This window comes from Grampus griseus, assembly GCF_964374135.1.
Source record: "Grampus griseus genome assembly, chromosome: 2".
In the NCBI taxonomy this organism is placed as follows: Eukaryota; Metazoa; Chordata; class Mammalia; order Artiodactyla; family Delphinidae; genus Grampus; species Grampus griseus.
In genome coordinates this window covers 31,703,322-31,728,315 of record NC_139018.1, presented here as the reverse complement: position 1 = coordinate 31,728,315, position 24,994 = coordinate 31,703,322, and the positions used below count along the sequence as shown (strand labels likewise).

Below are 24,994 nucleotides of genomic sequence, written 5' to 3'. Positions count from 1 at the left end.
GTTACTAGCCGTATTACTTATATCCTGTCTATTTTATAAGATTGTTGTCTCCTGCATTACCCCAGGCCCCCAACAAAATTAGTGATGTCTTGAGAGTTAAACCTATATAACTCTATACAGAATAATTGTAATAGTGCAACTCTAGGTATGGGAAGAAGCAACAAGGGAAAACATTTCCTGGATCATAATAAACTAGTAAGACGGCGGATCCAGAGAATTTTAAATTAGCAACAGGGCCTAATCCAGAAATTGGCACCTTGAGTGGCATATCAACAGAATCTTTGCCTGACCTAGGAATGAGCCTTCCTAGCACTGTGGGACAAAAATCAGTCATGAAATGTCTCCCAAACGTTGGGAATTTATGACCAAGGGGAGGGACTCCGTGTGAAAAGTGTTGCCTGCCATTTTGGTAAACAAAGGATGTTGTAACCATCAAGCCATCAAATTACAGCTGCTCCTGACAATGAGCCCTGAGGGAACTCAGGATGGAGACAAAGGGGCTGACCCACCGCCAAGCCCTGAGCCACTGCAGACACGCCCAATGGTGCAGCCTGAGGGGACTCAGGATGGGAAAGAACAGGATACTGGCCCTAGATAGCTAAGGTGTGTATCAAAGGAACGCTTTCAATGAGCCCAGACTTGCATCTTTCCATACATAGAAAAGCCCTAAATTCCCTAACTTGGGATATCTGGTTTTATATCATTAACGGTAATCTTTTGATGTTCTGACTACCTGGCCTTTCTTTGTCTCAAAACCCCTATATATTCTGGCTCCTCCCTTACCTCTTGGGAGCAGTCCCTCAGAGGTATCTGAGAGGCTGTCTTCTGGGCTTGAAGTCCTCAGAAAGAATGCCAAATAAAACATTTAGATTGTGCATATTTTCTCAACATTTAGATTGTGCATTTTCTTCAGTCGACAGCATCCTTATTCTCTCACTCCAGGATAAGCCCTTTTGCAAGCACTGAATTTGTATATCCGGTCTCTACTAGATCATGTCTCTACTTGCTCCCTTGCTTTCAAAATGTTTCGATCTCTTAATTTTTGCCTGATATTACAATTTATACCCTATCTGTTGCCCTCTTATCAATTTTCTCTTATTCTGCTGCTTCTTGCCCAATATATGGTAAGCTGTGCATAGCAACAGGCATGAAAACACCATAGTTTTGTACAAGGGGAGAAGGACATTACCTAATTCGTTTCTAAGACACTTCCTAAAGGCACTGAGTATTTCCTTTGGTCTTCTGTCTGAAATGTTCCACTGAGTCTGACTCTACTGGGAACGTATCTTATGAAGGTCCATAAGTCTCTGGATATTCTACCTCTTGAGGATAGTTAGCACATGCCTACCATAATTATCCTCCTACTGAACTGCAAAATTCTTAAAAATAGGGATCGTTTCTTATTCTTTATCCTAGTATCAATGATTCCTAATCATAGTGTACATAGTAAACACTAAATGAATATTTTTAAAAACAGCTTCCCTTTATTTCTGAGCCTCCTGAAACCAAGTTTGTTCTGATTCAATCAATCAAGTATAGATAGTTTTCCTCAATAAATAATTGTGCATTTACTCAAATACAATCATTGGCTACTTTGTTGCCTAGTCACATGGCTTTACAAAATGTTTCTATAGTTGAGCATCTATCAGCTTGCCTTTCTACTTCTATCTTGAAAAAATTCTCAGTAAGATTGATCCTTGAAGCAATCTTTAGAGACACATTCTTTGTATCATATACTTTTCTCACTCTCTGTGTTTTTCCACTTATTCCATCTCCTTGTTTCTGGAATGTTAGTCAGTTTCCTACCGTTATATCACATTAGGACCAAACTGATTCTTCTTTCTCAAATTGTATTTAGTGGAGAACCTTGTTTATGACTTTTTGAAAGCTGAAATAGACCATGTTACTGGTTATCTTTACATAACAACATCCTATTATACTTTTCTGATATTCATCAATTTGCCTAGTCCTTTCAAGAACATTTACTGACCACTTTGTGTCATGTACCAGGCAAGGCATTAGGAAAACAAGAGATGAAATATATATATCCTTTTAATCAGAAGAGCTCAGACTGAAGTAGAGGGAAGAGGAGACACAAGTAAGGAAGCAAATATAGAAATAACGCTATTTTTTTCTCTCTGTGTTCCCACAGGACTCTGTGATCTTTCTAGGATCGTTCAGAGCCTGGATTTTTAAGTCACATAGACCTGGATCCAATTCTTTTTTTTTTTTTTAACATCTGTATTGGCGTATAATTGCTTTACAGTGGTGTGTTAATTTCTGCTTTATAAAAGTGAATCAGCTATACATATACATATATCCCCACATCTCTTCCCTCTTGCATCTCCCTCCCTCCCACCCTCTCTATCCCACCCCTCTAGGTGGTCACAAAGCACCGAGCTGATCTCCCTGTGCTATGCAGCTGCTTCCCACTAGCTATCTATTTTACACTTGGTAGTGTATATATGTCCATGCCACTCTCTCACTTTGTCCCAGCTTACCCTTCCCCCTCCCCGTGTCCTCAAGTCCATTCTCTAGTAGGTCTGCACTGGATCCAATTCTTAACTCTGCCACTTAAAGAGTTGTGTGATGAGAGTCAAGGTTTTCTCCTTTGCAAAATGGGATAATAACCATTTATTCCTTGCTGGGAGTAGATGAGACAAAGTGCTTAGTTTGGCAATACATGACAGACAATAAATGGTGTCTGAGATTCATAATAAGGGGGCATCTAGCCTGGGTAAAGAAGGCTTCCTGGAGGAGGTGACTCTTGAATTGAATCTTAATCAATGAATGAATAGGAATCAATGAATAGGAAGGGGAAGGAATCAAGATGGAATCTTAGAGAAAGGTTAAGTTTTCACACCAGCATTGAGAACTTTTCATGATCCAGTCTCTACCTATCTTAGCAACCTCTTCTCCCTTAACTCTCCTAAATGAACCCTTCCTTCTATCCAGGCTGGTTTATTCACTCATCTCAGAATATGCTTACTTATTTTCTTTTCTCTATTTCTCCTTAAGCCATCCCTGGTTGTGGCACTAGCCTAAAGCTTGTCTATAAGAGCAACATAAGTTCCACCTTCTTGTAATTGATCAGTCTGGCCCCCACCAATGCCTCCATTCTTTCACCTTTTCTAGCACAGGGTTAGATTAACATACCTCTCTACACACTTCCTTTGTCCTCCTATTACATTCATGCTCATCACAGTCCTTAACCATCTGCACCTCTGCACTGAGATTTAACTTTTTACATGTGAATGTCGTATCTCCATCGGAACATAAATTCAATGAGGGCTAGACGTCACATAATCAAAAGAGAAAATAGGGGGCTTCCCTGGTGGCGCAGTGGTTGAGAGTCCGCCTGCCAATGCAGGGGACACGGGTTCGTGCCCCCGTCCGGGAAGATTCCACATGCCACGGAGCGGCTGGGCCCGTGAGCCATGGCCACTGAGCCTGCGTCTGGAGCCTGTGCTCCTCAACGGGAGATGCCACAGCACTGAGAGGCCCGTGTACCGCAAAAAAAAAAAATAAATAAAAAAATAAAAATAAAAAGAGAAAATAGGGCAAGGATACAGCACTTTATTCTCAGCTCTATTTGGCATATGAAGGGTCAGAAAACTGTTAGCACCAGTCTCGGGGTTAAACACAAAGCACACGGCAGGTCTGTAGAGGCTTAGATGCTTGGACTTTATGAGGTTTTTGTTTTTAGGTTCTCACCTTGATACGCTGTCAGCTCTGTCAATAGAAAACTATAAAAACTTTCCACTGCGGATTGTGTTAGTCATAGGATGCCTCAAATCATTCTGGAAATAAGGCATGATATAACAAAATAAAGGTCAGGAGAAAGGCTGGGAGCCAACTCCTTAGACATAGCTACTATAGTGGGAGGTAGTATATGGAACACTATAATCAACAGATCTGGGTTAATTCCTGGCTTTTGAAACTTACTGGCTTTAGAACTTGGGCAAATCCTTAACCTCTCTGAGAGATAATTTCCTCAATTAATAATGTGGATTAATCACCATTCACGGTGGTTGTGAAGAAAAAAAATTTATATATATATAAAAAGTAACTAGCACACTGCCAGAAAGAGAATACTTCCTTAATTATTCATTATTAAAACATTGTACCAACCCATTACCCTCTGCAACTCCTTTAAAGAAAGTAGAAAAATAGAGATTCTGTTCCCTCTTTAAAGGTGGTAATCGGGAGCAACTTGCCGAAACTCACTGATAACTCAGTCCTGAACAAGGAATCCTAATATCCAACATGAAGTAGGGTTGTCTTTATGGCCAATATGTACCTGTTACAGTGAAAAAAAGCTAAATTAGATTCTTGTCATACTTCTTAGAGTAACTGAGTCTTTCCAACATTAAAAACTCTCAATTTGATAAAAGTGGGAGGCTTCGAGACTATAGTCAAGCTGGATGCCCATAGAAAGAAGAGTGTTCCATAAAGGATAAAAAGTAAACTCTTCAAGCCCTTGAGGGCATTTCATTTGAGATTGTGATTGATTCTTCAGACCACCTACTGCTGGTTCAAAATGGCAGGAACCATAAAACAACACATGGCCAAAGAATCATGAACTCTTGGAAGTGGAAGAAACTTACAAAGTCGTCCAGCCTAAGCCTCTCCTTACATGGCTGAGGAAGTAGGCATAGGATAGATGTCAAGCTATGTACCAAGCTTTCTTTTGCCTCACCAGATACTCACTTCATAGTCATAACTTCCCCAAGATTTTATTTCCCTTGCAGTAAGCAAGATCAGACAGAATAGGTTCATTTGCCTTGCAAAATGGGCCTAAACACTGGAATTACCCAAGACTCTTGCCCCTAACAGAACACTGACACAAAAAGGCAAAAGTATGTACATCCTTGCAGTTACCTGATTAAACTATCAGGTCCCTACAAAGGACGCTGTACTGAAACAAAGAGTGACAATGCTGACTACAAACAGAGATGCATACTTGGAACTATAGGCTTTTCATATTTCTTCTATAGAAAGAAAGAACACTATGGGACTACCAAAATTACTGGAAGCTTCTAGTGGTGATAACTGACTTCTTCCCTATGCATCTTCATGATGGCACAGTGAGGAAAAGCCGAGTTAGACTGTGAGACTTCTTAGGAATACCACATACCAGGTAACTAGCTTTGGGAGGTGATAAACAGAAACTTGGAACCTTGTTAAATGAACCAATCAAACTTCAAATGACTGTTTTTATCCAAGTTTGTGGCTCTACTCATCTAAACTTTTAAGTTTATCAACTTATATGAGTAAAACATGAAAATGCTTAGAAAAAATTAAAAGTCACTAGGTGAATAAATTCATTCATTTTTGAATAAATGCACATACAAAACAGAAATGAAACAACTCTGAGGTGAGACACATTAGCATATACAAGTATTCTTAATCAGTCCTTTGACGTTTGTCCTAATTCTAATAATGCAGAAAAATGGTAACACTAGGAACTTCAGGTCTGCAAGATCAATAGGATCAGAAATTTCAGTGAATAGTGAGCTGAACATTAATCAACACTGTTATGTAAATACCAAAAAAGGTGAAGTGATATTACACTAAACTTTTAAAATATTTAGTGACTGGAATATGCAAGAGAATATCAGAGTTCTGCTCTGCTCCAGTCAGGAGATCCTGAAAATACTGTGGATACTGCAGCAAAAGGACCATGTCAAAATACGTTAAATTCTTAAGCAAGAGACAAGAATCAAACTTCAAATCACATCACAAGAGAGCTAATGTAACAACTAGGGATATTTAGGCTGTAGAAGAGACAAAACAGGAGAACAAGCAGATGCCTTTAAATACTTGCAGGGCAATCAGAAAATGAACTACCATTGTTTCAGTTGGCCCTAGGAGAAGAACAAGTACCAATGGATGAAAAGTACAGAAAAACAGATTTTGGTTTAACAATAATTTTCCATGTTAGCCTCAAAAGTCAATAACCATTAACAGGGAGAGAAGGAGAAATTTACATAAAATAAGAAAAATGTACCTAAGAGACTTGGGCACACTGAATGAGCCTTTGACAAAAGTTTAGGAGATCGTATGAAGCATGACATTAAACCATGCAGATTAGTAATAAATTACACTCTCATAAGTAAAGCTGATTTCCAATTTTTTTATAACAAGAAAGAAGACAAAGCATGGATGATTCAGAAAGCCATATTTGGGCTTCCCTGGTGGCGCAGTGGTTGAGAGTCCGCCTGCCGATGCAGGGGACACGGGTTTGTGCCCCGGTCTGGTAAGATCCCACATGCCGCGGAGCGGCTGGGCCCGTGAGCCATGGCCGCTGAGGCTGCGCGTCCGGAGCCTGTGCTCCGCAACGGGAGAGGCCACAACAGTGAGAGGCCCGCGTTACAAAAAAAAAAAAAAAGAAAGCCATATTTTATGAAAAATAATCTATGAGTGGTGGTCAAGCTACTGCAAAATTCCAGATGGGAAAAGATGGACTGGTCTAAGTAGTGACGATGGAAACAGAAAGGAGTGAAAGACTTAAAAAATTATTTCCGATAGAGTTCATGGTACTTGATGAGTTGTTGGAGACTCTTGAAATAACAGTATTTAGCAGTATTTACTGTGTTAACCTAACCATTTATCTACTAACAATAAAAACAACAATAGTAGTGAACACACAGTGCTTAGCACACAATGTTCTAAATATTTTACATAGATTAACTGATTTCATTCTCATACCAGAGGAAGCGTACTCTATTATCATGCACATTTTACATATGAGAAATTACGTCTTACATCAGTAAAGTTAGTTAATAAATATCAAAGAACTAGTAAGAGGTTAGATACCATTTTTGGACCTACATAAGCCCAAAGCTAAAGCTCTTAATTGATACACTAGACAGCTGTAAAGGAAAGGCAACAAAAGCCAAAGTGGGCAGCATGTAGTACTATTAAGAGCCTAGTGGAGTGAAATGCATCAGGAGATAAAAGCACTGTAGGTGAAAGTGAGGATTTGGTAGTATCGGAATCACATGACGGGCTTGTGGGAAGGAAGGAAGGGATGAAAAGGACCAAAGAAACATCTGTATTGAATCCAAATTCACAGAGGTGGGTCCTAGGAATTAACTTTTTTTTTAAAAAAAAAAAAAAGAAAAACCAAAAAACCTTGGATAATTTTGAGGCGAAACCAGCTTTGGGAACATCTGTAGCAGATCTCTAAGGTCTCTTTCTGGTTTAACATTCCAGTTGACCGTCTAAATGAATTTCCCAGAAATGAAAGGAGGGAGGGAGGGATACTAGCACCAAGAAAACGGCTATGCATTTACAGTACACACCGTTTATGCTCCCATTTTTACTAAACTGTCTCTCATAGAAACAAGGATAGAGCAGGCAAACGGAAGGAAGGGTGTGGTGTTCATGGGTGCTGGCTAAAAAGCAGGCTTTCCCCCAAGATTTTCTAGTACCGTTAGCAGAAAGAAACTTCCTGACTATAAATATATGTGGTAACCCGACTGCAAAATGAGGTGGATCCCTCAGATCCGTCTCAGGCTAACGCTGGATGCCAATATAGCCTTCTATGTGCTCACAAGCGTTGCAGGAAATATCTTGGTTGGGGCCTGCCTTCTCCAAGGCCAAAAGAATCTGGCTCTGCAGAAGAGGTGTCCGCTCTGCAATTACAGCCTCAAGTACCCTACTCCCAGCGATGATCATTTCTGCACATACCTGAGGGTCCTCTAGTGAGATTGATCTCCTCCTCAGTAACCAAGCAATCCACTCTTCCGTTCATATTTTACTCTTGTCTGGCTTCCCAACCTGGGTCAGCGAGGGCTCGCGCAGGCGAAGGTGAAAATCACCCCGGCGGCGGCCACAGCATCGCACTTTCGGTTTCAGTAGCCCCTGAACCGGAAGAGGAAGCAAGGAGAGCGGCGAGCGCCAGGAATGCTGGGAGTCGTGGTTCTGGCTGCCGTTCTGAGGCGTTATCTCACCTGGTGGTCAAAACAAACTGTGAGGTGAGTAGGGAGCGCATTTCTATCCTGGGTAGGGATAGGGAAGGTAAGAGACATAAATGAATTGATATTGTCAAGGAAAAATGAAAACTAAGATCTCCTGCCATCTCAGAAAATCTTACCGAATGTAGAAAAAAAATTATATTATTCAGTAAGCCCTGAACCAGACTGGGATGGGTGTCACAGGCAATTGCTAATGCGATTGCAAAGAAAGAATCTCACCCTTTTTTATAGACAAGCAGATACAATCCATTACGTGCATGTTCTCATGTAAGAGTACTACGTAACCACACCGGTTGCTATACCTTCTTTGGTAGGTCACGCTTGGGGTAGCCATTTGTGTTCGTTAATTGCCATTATCGAAGGGAAAAAGAAAACTTTTCTATTTCTGTGACAAGAAGGTACTTTTAGCTTGGAGCAACGAGCCTAGGCTAACTTCTATGGTGCGAGGATATGGGGCACTATCTTCCTGGATGTTTAGATTTCAAAGAGTTGGCTCCCAGGACCTTAAGAAAAACTTTACTGAGTTGTACCTGGTAAGAGTCTTGTTTAGCTTTTAAAAAGACTTATATACATATAAAAGAGACATAGGAAGGATTTATAATTACAAATTTGTTCAAGAAAATTCTCTATGAAAGGGGAGAGGGGTAAAGGTCTCTTCCTTTTGGTAACAGGGAAAATTCAATCTTTTTTTTTTTTTTTTAAGTCCCTGCAGTAAGACTGGTAAACACAGTAGCTTCTGGTTTGATTATTTAATCTGAATTGGAATGCCTTAATTGGAATTGAACTTTTCAATCTTCCATCAATCCCTGTGGTCTGACTCCAGGTGATTTCTCAAACCAGAAGCTACTGTGTTTATCAAACAAAACAAGAAAGAGGCAGATTCAGCAGGAAGGCCTCTTATTTGCCAATCCTGAGAGAAGTTAATATGCAATAGTGGAAAGAACACAGGAGGTGATGTTAGAAGACCTGATCTCAAGTTTCAGCTCCATCTTCCAGTTGTCTGGCTTTGATCGGGTAACCTAATATCTCCCAACTGTGTTTCCCCATCTTAAAAAGGGCATGATAATAGATCTTTAAAAATGTTTTTGAAATGAGTAAATGAGATGAAAATTTTAAAAATGACTTCTCAACTTCAAACTCAGATTCATGCCATCCTCAACTTCCAGCCCTCCTAACACGTGTTAATTGAATGAGTGAATAAAGTGAAAAACAAAGTATGATAAGTGAAAAAAAAAGTAAGTAGGTGATATTGGAATGCCAAGAGAGAAGACATCAGATAGAAATAGGAAAAGAAAATCAGGAAACTTATTAATGAAGAAATTTTGAAGAAAAATAAAAGTTTCTTGTAGACTATGTGGGGGTAGGGGAGTCACTAATCTGTACCTGGGAAGATTGCCCTTTTCACCTGAGCCCTCAGTTTCAAAAGAAACACAAAGAGCAGTAAAAGAAAAAAGGTCACCAAATAAGTTTAGGAAGTGCTGGTAATAAGTGGAGTGACAGATAAGGCATGTAAATTGTCTTTATACCTTAATGTAAGTATAGTTTTTAAGAATGAGGAAACTTTAATATGTAGGAAGGCAGATAACAGAGGAAATAGGAGTTTCCACTAAGAGAAAACAATTGAGAAAAGCTATGGAATCAGGGTAATCACGGTGTTAATGAACACAAGTGCATGTGCCTGATGACGCACAGTGAGGCCAAACAATACCAAAATGTCGGAGCTTGGAGCAGAGAATGGTTTATTGCAGGGCCATGCAAGGAGACGGGTGGATCATGCCTTAAAAAACCCAAACTCCTTGAACGCTTTCAGCACAGCCCCTTTATAGGAAAGGTGAGGGAGGGGCGTGGTTAGTTGTTGCAAACTTCTTGGTGTCAGATCCTTTGTTCTTGAGGTCAGGTCATGGTCAAGTGATGGTGTTCCTGTAAATCTCCACCAAACAAATGTTATTCTCTGTTCTGACAAGAAAGGGCAAGGTCCCAAGGCATAACTTTCACCTTTCACCCTCCGAGGTCCAGGTCCTGGCTAAGGGGAGGGGATCCCTGCGGGGGCCAGTTTCCCTGCCCAGGAGCGTTCGTCTAGCACCCAGTCTGGGTCCTCCCGCCAGTACCCAGGCCCAGCTAAATAGGCAGATCTCAGCTGGCAGTGCCCTCAGGGCCAGGTCCCCAGTCCCTGCCCAGCCATCGTCACTGAGGGAGCCAGGTGCCCAGGACCCAATTGGTCCTCAGGTGCCTCAGGCTGCCTAAATGGGGGGTAGGGAGCCAGGTCCAATGGACCACAACCCATGCAGACTGCCACTGCCATTAGGTTGCAGAGGTGGGGATGGGGGAGAGGTTCATCACTACCTCAAGGCCTGGGACCGGCCAGTGGATGACCTTGGTGAGGCCTATGGAGCCCTGCAGGACACAGCCCCCTGCCTGTTCCCTGGGCCTCCCAGCTCACCTGCCAGCCTGAGGCCAGGTGAGCTGTAGGGCCCAGGGGGAGAAGGCCAGGATCCGCCTCTTACCTAACTCTCTGCCTGGTGACCACCACACCCGAGGGTTGGCCTAATGGGCCCCCTAACCACCATGCTAGTGGTCTTGCAGTAATGGTTGCCTGGTAACTGCCGCCTGCCAATGGCTGCACGCCCTGCTCTATTACAATTCCCCCCTTTTCTTTGATATTCCTCAATCTTGAGGAGAACATGTAGGTATGTTTTGGATAGAGTGGTTAATCATGAACTTGGCAGAGGAACTCAGTTTTAGGGGGACTTGGTTTCAACCTCCAATTCTGTTTCATCCTTCCCCAAGTCTTTCAGGGAATGGGGTGATGACCACTCTAGCTACTTCCTGCTAAAATGGGACACAGTCCTACCTTGATTTGGGGCATGGATACCGAGTTGGAAATAATCCCAAGTTCCAAGTCCTGGATCCAAGTCTTGTATAAGAAAGATCTCATTCCCTGAGGAATTCAGGAGAATAAGCCTGAAAACCAGTATGGACCTGGCATGCTGGGGGAGACTTGTTGCCACAAAGCCAGACTCATAGAAGTATAATTTACCAAATTGCTTTAAGTCACGAGTAACTTGAGGGGAAGGGCTTCCCTATATCTAGAGAACACAGATCAAAATCAGTAATATTCCAGACAAAACGCATAACCATTATAACCATATATACCAGTTTACTCAGTAACCAATCCTTTTGTTATCTTTTTATGAAGCCATCAGGTCTTCCATTAGAATTTTAAATTTCTTACCCAGTTCAGTGGTATAATCTGAACTTTATTAGAGACCTGCACTTATCAAAAAAGTCCTCCCTATGAATCTTCTTGAAGATGAAGCACTTTTGCAAAGCATCAGCTTAACTGTCTATTAAAGACTTAAAAAGGCAAGGTTAAAAATCTGATCAAAATGTGTTGACAAAACTGAATCAATTTGCTATGATATGACCAGAGTTATGGCTGATAGATTATACCAGGACATATCTACATTTCAGAAACTTTATATAATTTCTAGAATATCTATAGTAGTAACATTTATCTGTACAGTATAATAAAGGAAGGCTTATTACTCCTTTGACAATGCTTCCCATGTAATTCAATGTACCAAATAATACTAGTTAAATATTCCTCCTTGAGATGCCTTAGGGGCCCCCTAACAAATCCCAAAGTTAGCTGGAGGTCAAAAGAACTTTAATTAAAATTTGATATTTGGGAAGTTTGCCAAAAAGTTTCAAAACACTTGGTCAAATAAGATCATCAGTCACTGTAAGACAATACTTGTTTCTTATCCACAGTGAGAAGAGAACTTAAAAGCAAATACAGATCACTTAAAGGAAGGAAGTTTATATAACCTGTTATCAAAAGCAGCATTCTAGGTAAACTTGTTCTCTTAGCAGAGAGGAACCAAATCTAGTCTCGCACCAGCTTACTTTTAATATTGATAACAAAATCCATTTACCTAAATTTAATCTAATCTCAGCCTGACCATGCATAAAAGTCCTTTTTTACTCAAAACATATATCCTACTTTCCTACTGTAAACTGAAATGTTTTTAAAAATATTTTAGTAGCTTTAATTACATATTTAGATTAGAATCCTCAACTCTTAAGTACCTTAATTTTTAGTGAAAACTAAGAGGCAAGTAATTGTGAACTGTTTGTCATACCAGCATTTTCTGATTGGAAACTTATGCTTTGGTTTTCCTCTCCTAAGAAGGCAAAGGTAGGTAAACTTAGATTTGCCCAGCAACCAGTGTTCCAATATTTTATCCTATTTGAAATGACCTAGATGGTCAATGAATTCTTGCCATTTAACTTAGTTCAGTTTCAAGTTACCAGTTTGGAGAGGCTATTTTAGATAGACTTAAGGTTTCATTATATCAAGTTATTTTTCTTGCTGACAAATTTGCAACAGATATAAGGTCTTATTTGATCTCTAAATAACCTAGGTACAACAGAAGTATTATACTTAACAAGCTTAAGCTAGCTTCAGTGCCAGATATCAATTCAGTACTGAACATTTCCCAGGTCATGAGGACCTGAAATTCATTTTGGCCAACTTTCTAAATATTAAAAAGTATTTCATTTGTAAGCACTTACTTTTGAGTCAATTAAATAGAGCTCACTTAGGGGGCTTCCCTGGTGGCGCAGTGGTTGAGAGTCCGCCTGCCGATGCAGGGGACACGGGTTCGTGCCCCGGTCCGGGAAGATCCCACATGCCGCGGAACAGCTGGGCCCGTGAGCCATGGCCGCTGAGGCTGCGCGTCCGGAGCCTGTGCTCCGCAACAGGAGAGGCCACAACAGTGAGAGGCCCGCGTACTGAGAAAAAAAAAAAAAAAAAAAAAAAATAGAGCTCACTTACAAGTTAACTTAGCTGTAATATAACTGAAAGTGGTCCAGTTCTGGAGAATGCATCTCAAGGGGCTGCATTCAGGAAACAAATTTGAGTTTCCCATAGCCAGCACAATTACACACAAGACAAATGCAAACATACACACAAGGAACAAAATCTAATTCCTGCAGGACAAAAACAAAAGGGTGAAGTTCAACAATTTCCTCAACTTTTTCAAGCAAAGATCCTTCTTTTTAACAACAAACAACATGCAAATGGAAAGATAGGGAATCATGACTGCATATGTCGTGGCAATTGATCTGGCAAATGCAAAACCAAAAAGGAAAATAACACCAAAAAACAGTTGGAATAAGTTAAATTTACTTAGTTAACTCCAAGCTTTCTCCTAGAAATATTTTTATTTTCTCAGGGTCAGAATTCTGAAAAAAAAGTATTTCATCAAACCAGCTTTCTCTAACTACATATGCAAAAAGAACAAGTTTTGGAATTTCAAAAGGGTTTCATCTTAACCAAATTTCCTCCAGAGTCTAAAGAACATAGTGGCCACACAGTGGTAAAAAAATCTTCTTTCTTACACCCTAGGGGTGTAAGCTCTATAAGATGGAATAGAGCTCTGATTATCATGGCAGGTGTTATTAAATATCAAACAAACAAATGCAATGCAAAATGGTCTCTCAGGATCACAGTTCCCTAGCACCAAAAAGGAGATTCCCACCCACTGCAAAGGGAAAATCCCAACCAATGTTCCAACACAGGTGAAACCCAATGCAATAGGGAAGGATACCTGGTGTCATCACTTGTGAGCTACATTATTCACCAAAGACGTCTCAACTAGCCAATACAAGTACTGATTCACACACGTACAACATAACAAATAACAAACATGGTCCCACAAACAAAAGCACAAACCAGAGTGGCTCACCCCAAGATGACACACACAAACAACAAATAAGCTACAGTCACACAGACAGAAAATCAGAGGAGGTGTAGTCTAAAATTCCACTTCCACTCACAGATTGAGGCCTACAAACAGAGTGGCCCAGCTCTCAAAAGTGAACAGACCTAAAGTGGCTCACTTCCTGCAAGGGAAGCAGCCCAAATGGAGTGGAGAGAAATCCCAGCCTGAACAAGGGGGAGCGACTTACCCCAAGTGACACCAAATGTGGACCATAGCTCTGGATGTTTGTCTGCTCCAAACAGCCTTGTGCTGTGGGGCGGCTGGCGCCTGTCAGGGAGAGTCGCTCCCAGTTCCCTGGAGCAAAATGAGCTCCAGCAGCTGCTGGGAGCTTGGGAAGGGGCTGCCCCTGGCCGGGGTCAACCTGCCATGGGAATAGACCTCCTGGCTGGCTCACGATAATGAGCATTTGGGGAAAAGAAAATAGAACATAATCTATGAGCGAAAAAGCAGAATGGGTTGGTAGGTGATGACACAAAAAATAGGCTACAAACAGATCATGAAAAAAACCCCACCAGTACAGAGATATACACTTAATTCTATATGCGATAGGCTAAGGAAGTTTATTTCTCTCACATTAAAGAACTCTGGAAATAGATAGTAGAGGACTGATGTTGAGGCTCCTCAGTCACCAGGCATCTTAAATTATCATGATGAAAATAGAATTCCTAATCCCCTATACCTCCTTTAGTCTTTCCTCTTCCTGGGTAACTGGATTTGCCCAATTCAAATAAAAATATTCAGAATAATTCTTTTATTTTCCCCAGCTTCTACTATTTATTTATTTATTTATTTATTATTTTTTTTTTACTATTTATTTTTAATTGAAGTATAATTGACTTACAATATTATATTTGTTTCAGGTGTACAACATAGTGATTTGATATTTTTATATGTTATAAAATGATCACCACAATAAGTACAGTTACCGTCAACATACAAAATTATTACAATATTATTGACTATATTCCCTATGCTGTACATCCCCATGACTTATTTATTTTATAACTATAAGTTTGTACCTCTTAATCTCCCTCATCTATTTTACTCACCCCAAGGCCTTCCTCTCTGCAATCACCAGTTTGTTCTCTAAGGCTGTTTATATTATGTTTGTTCATTTGTTTTGTTCTTTTAGATTTCACATATAAATGAAATCTTATAGTATTTGTTGTTATCTTTCTGATTTATTTCACTTAGCATAATACCCTCTAGATTCATCCATATTGTTGAAAATGGCAGGATTTCATTCTTTTTTATGGTTAATATTCCATTAAATGCACACATACCCACACATATATCTCACACATCTTTTTATCCTTTCATATATTGATGGACACTTAGGTTGTTTTCATATCTTGGCTATTGTAAATACTGCTGCAATGAACATAGGGGTGCCTATATCTTTTCAAATTAGTGTTTCTGTTTTCTTTGGAAAAATACTCAGAGGTGGAATTCCTGGACCGTATGGTATTAATTTTTTGAGGGACTTCTATACTGTTTTCCATAGTGGCTGCACCAATTTTGCACCACTGTTGTCCCACCAACAGTGCACAAACCTTCCCTTTTCTCCACGTCCTTGCCAATGCTTGTTATTCCTTCTTGTTCGTTTGTTTTGTTTTGTTTTTTGCTTTTGTTTTTGTTTTTTGATGATAGCCATTCTGACAGGTGTGAGGTCATATCTCATTGTGGTTTTGATTTATATTTTCCTGATGATTAGTGATGTTGCACATCTTTTCATGTGTCTGTTGTCCATGTATATGACTTCTTTGGGAAAATATCTATTCAGGTTCACTGCCATTTTTAATCAATTGTTTGTTTTAATTTTTGATGTTAAATTGTATGAGTTCTTTGTATATTTTGGGTATTAACCCCTCACTGGATATATCATTTCCACATATCTTCTTCTAATAAGCAGGTGGCCTTTTGTTCTGTTGATAGTTTCCTTTTCTGTGCAAAAGCTTTTTAGTTTGATTAGGTCCTATGTGTTTATTTTTTCGTTTCCCTTATCTGAGGAGACATATCAAAAAATGTTGTTAAGACTGATATCAAAGAGCATGCTGCCTATGTTTTCTTCTACAAGTTTTATGGTTTCAGGTCTTACATAAGTCTTTAATTCATTTTGAGTTTATTTTTGTGTATGGGGTGAGATAGTCCACTTTGATTACATGTGCCTGTCCAGTTTTCCCAACACCATTTATTGAAGAAGCTGTCTTTTCTCCATTTATATACTTGCCTCTTTTGTTGTAGATTAGTTGCCCATTTAACCATGGATTCATTTCTGAGCTGTCTATTCTGTTCCATTGATCTATGTGTCTATTTTTGTGCAAGTACCATACTGTTCTGATTACTGTAGCTTTGTAGTATAGTCTGAAGTCAGGGAGCCTGATTTTTCCACCTCTGTTCTTATTTCTGAAGATTGTTTTAGCTATTTGGGGTCTTTTGTGTTTCCATACAAATTTTAGAATTATTTGTTTTAGTTGTGTGAAAAATGCCATTAGTATTTTGATAGGGATTGCATTGAATCTGTGGATTGCCTTGGGTAGCATGATCATGTTAACAATATTAGTTCTTCCAATCCAAGAGTATGGTATATATTCCAATTTTTGTACATCTTCAATTTCTTTCATCAGTGTCTTATAGTTTTCCTGAGTACAGGTCTTTTACCTCATTTGATAAATTTATTCCTAGATATTTTATTTTTTATGTGATTATAAATGGGATTGTTTTCTTAATTTCTCTGATAGTTTGTGTTAGTGTATAGAAATGCAACAGATTTCTGTGTATCAATTTTGTATCATGCAACTTTACTGAATTCATTGATGAGTTCTAGTAGTTCTATTAAATTTTTTTGGTGGTGTCTCTAGGATTTTCTATATATAGTATCATGACATCTGCAAACAGTGAGTTTTGCTTCTTCCTTTTCAATCTGAATCCTTTTATTTCTTTTTCTTGTGTGGTTTCTGTGGTTAGGACTTCCAATATTATGTTAAATAAAAGTTGCAAGAATGGGCATCCTTGTCTTGTTCCTGATCTTAGAGGAAATGCTTTCAGCTTTTGACCACTGAGTATGACATTGACTGTAGGTTTGTCATAAATGGACTTTATATATTGAGATATGTTCCCTCCACACTCAACTTTGTTGAGATTTTTATCATAAATTGTTGTTGAATTTTGTCAGAAGCCTTTTCTGCATCTTTTGAGATGATCATATGATTTTTATTCTTCAATTTATTAATATGGTGTCTCACATGGAATGATCTGTGGATACTGAACCATCCTTACATTCCTGGCACAAATCCCCCTGGATCATGGTGTATGATCCTTTTAATGTACTGTTGAATTCACTTTGCTGATATCTTGTTGAGGATTTTTACACATATATACATCAGTGATACTGGCCTGTAATTTTCTTTTTGGTATGGTGTCTTTGTATGCTTTTGGTATCGGGGTTTTTCTGGCCTCAGAATGAATTTGGAAGTGTTCCTTCCTCTTCAGTTTTTGGAATAGTTTGAGAAGGATAGGTGTTAACTCTTAAGTATTTGGTAGAATTCCCGTGAAGCCAGCTGATCCTGGACTTTTGTTTCTTGGGAGGTTTTTTATTACTTATTCTATTTCATTACTGGTAATTGTTCTGCTCATATTTCGTATTTCTTCCTGATTCAGTCTTGGGAGATTGCTTCTAGGAATGTATCCGTTTCTTCTGGGTTGTCCATGTTATTGGCATGTAATTGTTCACAGTAATCTCTTATGATCTTTTGTATTTCTGTGATGTTGGTTATAATTTATCACTTTTCATTCCTGACATTATTTATTTGGATCCTCTATCTTTTTTCCTTGATGAATCTGGCTAAAGGTTTATCAATTTTCTTTATCTTCTCAAACAGTCAATTCTTACTTTTATTGATCTCTTCCATTGTTTTTGTTTGTTTTTACATCTCTATGTCATTTATTTCTGTTCTGATTTTAATCATTTCATTCCTTCTACGAACCTTGGGTGTTGTTTGTTCTTCTCTGTCTAGATCCCTTAGGTGTAAGGTTAGGTTGTCTATTTGAGATTCTTCTTGTGTTGCTACAAACTTCCCTCTTAGAACTACTTTTGCTGTGTTCCATAGATTTTGGATCATTGTGTTTCCATTTTGTCTCCAGGTATTTTCTGATTTCCTCTCTGATTTCTTCAGCACCCATTGGTTTGTTTACTAGCATATTGTTAGCCTCCATGCAGTTGTGTTTTTGCTTTTTTTTTTCTTGTAGTTAATTTCTAATCTCTTATAATTGTGGTCAGTAGAGATTATTTCAATCTTAATATATATCAAGATTTCTTTTGTGGCCTAGCATGTGATCTATCCTGGGGACTGTTCCATATGCATTTGAAAAGAATGTATATTTAGCTGCTTTCAGATAGAACTTTCTCCCTATATATATATATCTTAGGTTCATCTGGTCTAATGTGTCATTTAAGGCCAATTTTTTTAACCAATTTTTAAATTGATTTTCTTTCATGATGATCTGTTCATTGATGTAAGTGGGGTATTAAAGTCCCCTATTATTGTATTACTGTCAATTTCTCCCTTTATGCCTGTGAATATTTGCTTTTTTGTATTTAGGTGGTCATCTGTTAAGTGCATACATATTTAAGATTGTTATATCTTCTTCTTGAATTGATTCCTTGATCACAGGTAATGTCCTTCTTTGCCTCTTGTAACAGTTTTTATTTTAAAGTCTGATTTCACTGACGTAAGTATTGCTACCCCAGCTTTCTTTGATTTCCATTTTCATGGAATACCTTTTTCCATCCTGTCACTTTTCAGTCTGTGTGTGTCTAGATCTGAAGTGAATCTCATGTGGGCAGCATATATACAGGTCTTGTTTTCATATCCATTCAGCCACTCTATGTCTATTGATTGGAGCATCTAGTCAATTTGGATTTAAAGTAATTATTGATAGGAATGTAATTGTTGCCATATTGTTAATTGTTTTGGTGTTGTTTTTTTAGTTTTTTGTTCTTTCCTTCTTCTTTTGCTCTCTTCCCTTGTGATTTGATTACTTCTTTTATGTTATGTTAGATTCCTTTCTCTTTTTTGTGTGTTTATCTACTATAGACTTTTCATTTGTGGTTACCATAAGGTTTATATATAATGACATATATAAACCTGATTATATTAAGTTGATGATCTCTTAAGTTTGAATGCATTCTAATAACCCTCCCTACATAGGAAATTTTATTTCCCTACACCCATGTTTACTCTCTTTGACATCATATTTTACATCTTTTTATTTTCTGTATTTCTTAACTACTTATGGTGGATATAGGGATTTTACTACTTTTATCATTTAATCTTCCTACTAGCGCTATGAACGGCTGTTCTACTATATTTACTGTATGTTTTCTTTACCAATGAGATTTTTCTTTCACAATTTTTTTGAAAGTTTCTTTCTTTAATTTAATCTTTATTTTATATTCAAGTATAGTTGATTTACAATGTTGTGTCAGTTTCAGGTATAACAAAGTGATTCAGTTATACATATACATATATCCATTCTTTTTCAGATTCTTTTCCCATATAGGTTATTACAAAATATTGAGTAGAGCTCACTGTACTATCCAGTAGGTGCTTGTTGATTATCCATTTTAAATATAGCAGTATGTATATGTTAATACCAAACTCCTAATTTATCCCTCCCCCCACTTTTCCCCTTTGGTAACCATAAGATTGTTTTCTATGTTTGTGAATCTGTTTCTGTTTTGTAAATAAGTTCATTTGTATCATTTTTTAGATTCCACATATAAGTGATATTATATGATATTTGTCTTTCTCTGTCTGGCTTACTTCACTTGGTATGATACTCTCTAGCTCCAACCATGTTGCTGCAAATGGCATTATATTATTCTTTTATATATATATATACATATACAAATACATATATACATGCACACACATATATATATATATACATACATATATACATATATATATATACACATACACATACATATATATATATATATACACCACATTTTTTTTATCCATTCCTCTGCCTATGGACATTTAGGTTACTTCCATGTTATGGCTATTGTAAATAGTGCTGCAACGAACACTGCGGGGGGTGGTGCATGTATCTTTTCGAATTATGATTTTCTCTGGATATATGCCCAGGAGTGGGATTGCTGGATCATATGGTAGTTCTATTTTTAGTTTTCTAAGGAATCTCCATACTGTTCTCCATAATGGTTGTACCAATTTATCAATACATTGCCACAAACAGTGTAGGAGCGTTCCCGTTTCTCCACACCCTCTCCAGCATTTATTGTTTGTAGACTTTTTTGACGATGGCCATTCTGACCAGTGTGAGGTGATACCTCATTGTAGTTTTGATTTGCATTTCTCTAATAATTCATGATGTTGAACATCTTTTCATGTGCTTTTTGGCCATCTGGATGTTTTCTTTGGAGAAATGTCTATTTAGGTCTTCTGCCCATTTTTTGATTGGTTGTTTGGTTTTTTTTGATATTGAGCTGCATGAGCTGTTTGTATATTTTGGAGATTCTCGGTCAGATCATCTGCAAATATTTTCTCCCATTCTGTGGGTTATCTTTTCATTTTGTTTATGGTTTCCTTTGCTGTGCAAAAGCTGTGAAGTTTAATTACATCCCATTTGTTTACTTTTGTTTTTATTTTCATTACTGTAGGAGGTGGAGCCAAAAAGATATTTCTAATTTATGTCAAAGAGTGTTCTGCCTATATTTTCCTCTAAGAGTTTTATAGTATCCAGTCTTGCATTAAGTCTTTAATCCATTTTGAGTTTATTTTTGTGCATGGTGTTAGAGAATGTTCTAGGTTCATTCTTTTACATATAGCTGTCCAGTTTCCCCAGCACCATGTATTGAAGAGATTGTCTTTCCTCCATTGTATATTCTTGCCTCCTTTGTCATAGGTTACTTAACTATCAGTGCATGGATTGATTTCTGGGCTTTCTATATTGTTCCATTGAGCTATATTTCAGTTTTTGTGCCAGTACCATACTGTTTTGATTACTGTAGCTTTGTAGTATAGTCTGAAGTCAGGGAGCTTGTTTCCTCTATCTCCATTTTTCTTTTTCCAGATTGCTTTGGCTATTCAGGGTCTTTTCTGTATCCACACAAATTTAAAAATTTTGTGTTCGAGTTCTGTGAAAAATGCCATTGGAAATTTAATAGGAATTTTATTGAATCTGTAGATTGCCTTGGGTCCTATAGTCATTTTGACAATATTGATTCTTCCAATCCAAGAACATGGTATATCTTTCCATCTGTTTGTGTCATCTTCAGTTTCTTTTATAATTGTCTTATAGTTTTCAGAGTACAGGTCTTTTGCTCCCTATGTAGATTTATTCCTAGGTATGTTATTCTTTTTGATGTGATGGTAAATGGGGTTGTTTCCTTAATTTCTCTTTCTGATCTTTCACTGTTAGTGTATAGGAATGCAAGAGATTTCTGTATATTAATTTTGTATCCTGCAACCTTACCACATTCATTGATGAGCACTAGCAGTTTTCTGGTAGCATCTTTAGGATTTTCTATGTAAACTATCATGTTATCTGCAAACAGTGACAGTTTTACTTCTTGCTTTCCAATCTGGATTCATTTTCTTTTTCTTCTCTGACTGCCATGGCTAGGACTTCCAAAATTATGTTGATTAAAAGTGGTGAGATTGGATATCCTTGTCTTATTCCTGATCTTAGGGGAAATGCTTTCAGCTTTCCACTGTTGAGTGTGATGTTAGCTGTTGGTTTTTATATATGGCCTTTATTATGTTGAGGTATGTTCCCTCTATGCCCACCTTCCAGAGAGTTTTTAATCATAAATGGACACTGAATTTTATCAAAAGCTTTTTCTGCATCTATTGAGATGATCATATGGTTTTTATTCTTCAGTTTGTTAATGTGGTGTATCACACTGATTTGCAGATATTGAAAACTTCCCTGCATCCCTGGAATAAATCCTGCTTGACCCTGATGTATGACCCTTTTAATATATTGTTGGAGTCAGTTTCCTAATATTTTGTTGAGAATTTTTGCATCTATAGTCACCTAATATCACTAATACAGTGATATTAGCCTGTAATTTTGCTTTTTTGTGGTATCTGGTTTTGGTATCAGGGTGATGTTGACCTCACGGAATAAGTTTGGGAGTGTTCCTTCCTCTTCAATTTTTTGGAAGAGTTGCAGAAGGATAGGTGTTAACCCTTCTCTAAATGTTTGATAGAATTCACCTGTGAAGCCATCGGGTCCTGGACTTTTTTTGTTGTTGTAACTTTTAAAATCACACTTTCAGTTTCAGTACTGGTGATTGGTCTGTTCATATTTTCTATTTCTTTCTGCTTCAGTCTTGGAAGATTGTCCCTTTCTAAGAATTTGTCCATTTCTCCTAGGTTGTCCATTTTATTGGCTTATAGTTTCTTGTAGTAGTCTCTTATGATCCTTTTTATTTCTGTGGTGTCCATTGTAACTTCTCCTTTTTCATTTCTAATTTTATTGATTTGAGCCCTCTCACTTTTTTTTCTTGATTAGTCTGGCTAAAGGTTCGGCAATTTTGTTCATCTTTTCAAAGAACCAGCTTTTACTTTCATTGATCTTTGCTGTTGTTTTCTTCATCTCTATTTCATTTATTTTTGCTCTGATCTTTATAATTTCTTTCCTTCTACTAACTTTGGTTTTGGTTTTTCTTTTTTCTCTGCTTGCTTTAGGTGTAAGGTTAGGTTGTTTATTTGAGGATTTTCTTGTTTCCTGGGGTAAGACTGTATTGCTGTAAACTTCCCTCTTAGAACTGCTTTTGCTGCATCTGATAAGTTTTGGATCATTGTGTTTTCATTGTCACTTGTCTCTAGGTATTTTTTAATTTCCTCTTTGATTTTTTTTCAGTGATCCATTGGTTGTTGAGTAACATATTGTTTAGCCTCCACGTGTTGTGTGTTTTCCCGTTTTTTTTTCTTGAAGTTGATTTCTAATCTCATACTGTTGTTGTTGGGGGAAAAAATGCTTGATATTTCAACTTTCTTAAGTTTACCGAGGACTTTGTGGTCCAGCATGTGATCTATCCTGGAGAATGTTCTGTGTGCACTTGAGAAGAATGTGTATTCTGTTGCTTTTGGATGGAATGTTCTATAACTATCAATTAAGTCCATTTGGTCTAATGTGTCATTTAAAGGCCTGTGTTTCCTTATTGATTTTCTGTTGGGATTATCTGTCCATTGTTGTAAATTGGGTGTTAAATCCCCACTATTATTGTGTACTGTTGATTTTTCCTTTTATGGCTGTTAGCATTTGCTTTATATGTTCAGGAGCTCCTATGTTGGGTGCATATATATTTACAATTTTTATATCTTCTTCTTGGATTGATCTGTTGATCATTATATGGTATCCTACTTTGTCTTTTGTAACAGCCTTTATTTTAAATCTATTTTGCCTGATATGAGTAATGCTACTCCAGCTTTCTTTTGATTTCCATTTGCTTGGAATACCTTTTTCCATCCCCTCACTTTCAGTCTGTATGTGTCCCTAGAACTGAAGTGCATCTCTTTGAAACAGCATATATATGGGTCTTCTTTTTGTATACATTCAGCCAGTCTATGTCTTTTGGTTGGAACATTTAATCCATTTACATTTAAGGTTATTAGGGATATGTACGTCCTTATTGCCATCTTGTTGTTTTGGATTTGTTTTTGTATATCTCTTTTCTTACCTACCTCCTTTGTTTTCTTTTGTTGTGATTTGATGACTAACTTTAGTGTTGTGTTTGGATTGCTTTTCTGTGTGTATCTCTTGTAGATTATATGTTTGCAGTTACCATAAAGTTTAAATATAGCCGTCTATATATATATATATATATATATATATATATATATATATATATACATACACACACACACACATACACATACAAGGTTGTTTTAAGTTGCTGGTCTCTTAATTTCAAATGCATTTTCAATACCCTTCATTGGTAGTCTCCTCTTCTCACAATTGCTGGTTTTGATATCATATTTTGTACGTGGATGATTTCCTACCTTTACTGTATGTTTGTCTTTAGTGGTGAGCTTTCCCATTTGTAATTTTCTGTTTCTAGTTGTGGCCTTTTCTTTTCCATCTGGAGAAGTTCCTTTGGCATTTGTTGTAAAGCTGGTTTCGTTTTCCTGAATTCTCTTAGCTTGTCTGTAAACCTTTTAATTTTTCTGTCAAATCTGAACGTGAGCCTTGCTGGGTAGAGTATTCTTGGTTGTAGGTTTTTCCCTTCATCACTTTAAATATATTTTGCCACTCCTTTCTGGCCTGCAGAGTTTCTGCTGAAAAATCAATTGATAACCTTCTGGAGATTCCCTTGTATGCTATTTGTCGCTTTTCCCTTGTGGCTTTTAATATTTTCTCTTTTTTTTTTTTTGTCAATTTGATTAATATGTGTCTTGGCATTTTCCTCTCGGGTTTATCCTGTATGGGACTCCCTGCGCTTCCTGGACTTGCGTGAGTGTTTTCCTTTCCCGTATTAAGGATGTTTTCAGGTATTATCTCTTCAAATATTTTCTCAGCCTCTTTCTCTCTCTCTTCTCCTTTTGGGTCCCCTGTAATGCAAATGTGTGTTTAACGTTGTTCAAGATGTCTCTTAGACTGTCCTCATTTCTTTTCATTTTTCCTTCTTTATTCTGTTCTGTAGCAGTGATTTCCACCAATCTGTTTTCCATCCACTTATTTGTTCTTCTGATGCACTTATTCTCCTGTTGATTCCTTCTAGTTTATTCTTTTTTTTTCTTTTTGCGGTATGCGGGCCTCTCACTGTTGTGGCCTCTCCCGTTGCGGAGCACAGGCTCCAGATATGCAGGCTCAGCGGCCATGGCTCACGGGCCCAGCTGCTCCATGGCATGTGGGATCTTCCCAGACCGGGGCATGAACCCGTGTCCCCTGCATCGGCAGGTGGACTCTCAACTACTGCGCCACCAGGGAAGCCCTAGTTTATTCTTCATTTCGGCTATTGTATTGTTCATCAATGTTTTCTTTGTTTTTTTAAGCTTCTAGCTCTTTATTCAACATTTCTTGTATCATCTTGGCCCATGCCTCCATTTCTTTTCTGAGATCTGGATCATCCTTTCTATCATTATTGTGCACTCTTTTTCAGGCAGATTACCTATCTCTACTTCACTTAGTTGTTCTTCTGGGGTTTAATCTTGTTCCTTCATCTGGAACATATTTCTCTGCCATCTCATA

The 24,994-nt window shown here is 37.9% G+C and overlaps 1 protein-coding gene across 1 annotated transcript in view; it reads right to left on the bottom strand.

Annotated features, from left to right (window-relative positions):
• The window catches only part of SYNJ2BP (synaptojanin 2 binding protein), a 45,007-nt gene extending 37,150 nt beyond the window's left edge, over nucleotides 1–7,857 (bottom strand). Inside the window, exon 1 of the mRNA XM_082648949.1 lies at nucleotides 7,696–7,857. Coding sequence (XP_082505075.1) covers nucleotides 7,696–7,759 — 64 coding nt within the window. The 5' untranslated portion in view covers nucleotides 7,760–7,857. The remainder of the gene's footprint in view (nucleotides 1–7,695) is intronic.
• Between the last annotated feature and the right edge of the window lie 17,137 nt (nucleotides 7,858–24,994).